General features: G+C 36.2%; 1 protein-coding gene across 1 annotated transcript in view; it reads right to left on the bottom strand.

Annotated features, from left to right (window-relative positions):
- The window catches only part of LOC144448052 (arylsulfatase B-like), a 12,811-nt gene extending 11,305 nt beyond the window's left edge, over positions 1–1,506 (bottom strand). The window contains exon 1 of the mRNA XM_078138202.1: positions 1,371–1,506. Coding sequence (XP_077994328.1) covers positions 1,371–1,506 — 136 coding nt within the window. The remainder of the gene's footprint in view (positions 1–1,370) is intronic.
- Between the last annotated feature and the right edge of the window lie 911 nt (positions 1,507–2,417).

Raw genomic sequence — 2,417 nt, 5'->3', positions numbered from 1 at the left:
CGAAGGACATGCCTGTCACGAGCACGACGTACTCGTGACATTCGCTGGTCATCAGACTCGGCCAAAAAAAAAAAGTTGGGAAGAAAAAAAAAAAAGTTGAAAATTTTTTTTTTTTGAATTTACAAATAAAAATAAAAAACTTTAACAAAAAATATATTTTGACTTTCAATTATATATAATCCTTAAAATAATTCTGGTTTGACGAAAAATAAAACAATATTCTCAAATAAATGAAAACTTATTTCAATTAAATTAATGTGAACATGGAATAAAAGTACATGAACGGTTAAAATTAGTTTGTAAGTACGAAAAATATAAAATACTATAGCTAAAATAAAAAAATATTTTTGGCCTGAACGGCTTCCCATACGTGCGTCATATGTTAGAATGAATTATCTACAAATTGACTATTTAATTTGGTGCGATGAATGTTTGTTTGTTTTCCAACACGTTTTATTTCCAAGGTTAATGCTAATCTTTAATAAGGACACCACTTCTGTTTGAATTTGAAATTAAACTGACCTGATACTATTAATCTACAGGGGTTGGGTAACCGGGGGAGTAGTGACGTAGGTATATAAATGCCAATTTAGTTATAAATAATGTATGCGAGAGACCGAGGACATTACCGTGTACTGATAATGTGATATACATGTACCTATCCAATATCTATGGTTGCACACGTACACACATGTAGCGTTGAGAGACCTCACCAGACGTTCCACAGAACAAAACATTAGAAAAAAAAGACAACAGCCTGTATTCTGAGACTGGTTTGCTGTGTCAGATAGCCAAGTCGGCGTGCTGTCATAGCAGTCATGATATCAAGCTTGTGGCTTGCAATTGGTTAGCCCATAGACTCTCCACCAACGTTGGTGGAGGGTCTATGGTTAGCCTTGTACGCTTGTAGCCCATTTATCGGACCCGGATGTAAAATAAAACATTGCCTAGGCCGTCGAGGAAGATACACAGGGGCGTGTAGTATTTCTTAGATTGTTGTTTTCCTTGTCTAGAGTCTAGATATGACAACGTTTCGACTTGAATACATTTCCCCATGGATCTGATTATTATCTCAATAATAGATCCACGATTTCCCCTACCTCTACGTAAAGAATTAGCTATTGAAAAGAGTACAAATAAATACATTTATAGTAGCATGATTCGTGTGATATTTCCTTAGGAAAACAGCAATCTAAGCAATAATTCGTGTCCCTTTGGAAAGGTACACACGCACTTATAATAGTGTTTAGGTGACAAGTAACGAAAACAGCCAACTATTCACTACAAGTAGGAATAGGGTATACTTGCACTTGTAATTGCAATATCATGTCCTTGACACCACAAAGTTTACAATTGTAAATTATTCCTACCTAGATCATCAGCAACTACGAATACGATATTCGGTTTCTGAACTTGATAACTGCTGTCCAAAGTGACAGTTTGACCCGTCGTTGCTCCATGGTACAGGCAAACAAGGAAAACGCACACAACGACACAGAATCGCATCCTGGCCTCTACCCCTGACTAAACGACTAAACTGCACGTGATGTTGATTTGTCCTTTGTCGTTCAAGCTGTTTGTTCATGTTGCCATTGTATTGTTGGCCTTCACTCTTTGTCGGCCGTCTGCCACATCAAGTTTTTACTGATGGCATAATGTGGCAATAGAGGGCTCTCGTACTTGGGGGTTGTTCCTCCACCCCCTACATTGACGGGACCGGAAGGGCATTACGGGCCTGGATTTCAATTCCAGGTTTTCACAGTAGTGTTATCTTATCAGTAGTGGAACAATAACGATCATTCTTTCTGGACCAACTTTTTTCTTTAGCTCTGCAAGAGAACTTTTTTTCAAGATACCTGAATTTCAAACGCAATTTGAACAGTGATTATCATAAAATATACTTATTGGAAACCAATGTATGATGGCGCTGTATAGACAAAGAGTAACTCATCGTTAATTAAAAGTTCAGATAGTATAAATTGACATTTTTCAGTAACTATAGATACTTTTGTGAAAACATGATCAGAGTCCGCGTTTCATGTCATTTTATCTCATTTTTATGTAAAATGGAATGAGTCCATAGCGTTCAGAAATTAGTATTCATTCATTCATTGAGAGGGGAGTACTGAAAAAAATAACTTGTTTTCTCACTTGTAAAAACAATGCGAAACAACATAAACCAAGTCTGTGTGTGTATCTCCATAAATTATAAAAGAATAAAGACAAACATAAATGGTTTGTTATTGTGCGTACATGAATTTATTCATAAATAAAGTAAACTGGGTAAATACAATTACTCACAATAGGGAACTTGCAATCCACACTGAGCATGCTCAGACGCAAAGGAGTATGGGATTATGTGTGGGTTATCGTAATACCTAATCTGGAGCTACTGATAAAATTAACCTCCCATAATT

Source organism: Glandiceps talaboti, chromosome 17, assembly GCF_964340395.1.
Source record: "Glandiceps talaboti chromosome 17, keGlaTala1.1, whole genome shotgun sequence".
NCBI lineage: Eukaryota > Metazoa > Hemichordata > Enteropneusta > Spengelidae > Glandiceps > Glandiceps talaboti.
The sequence above is the reverse complement of the archived record's forward strand: the minus strand, read 5'-3'. Positions and strand labels throughout refer to the sequence as shown.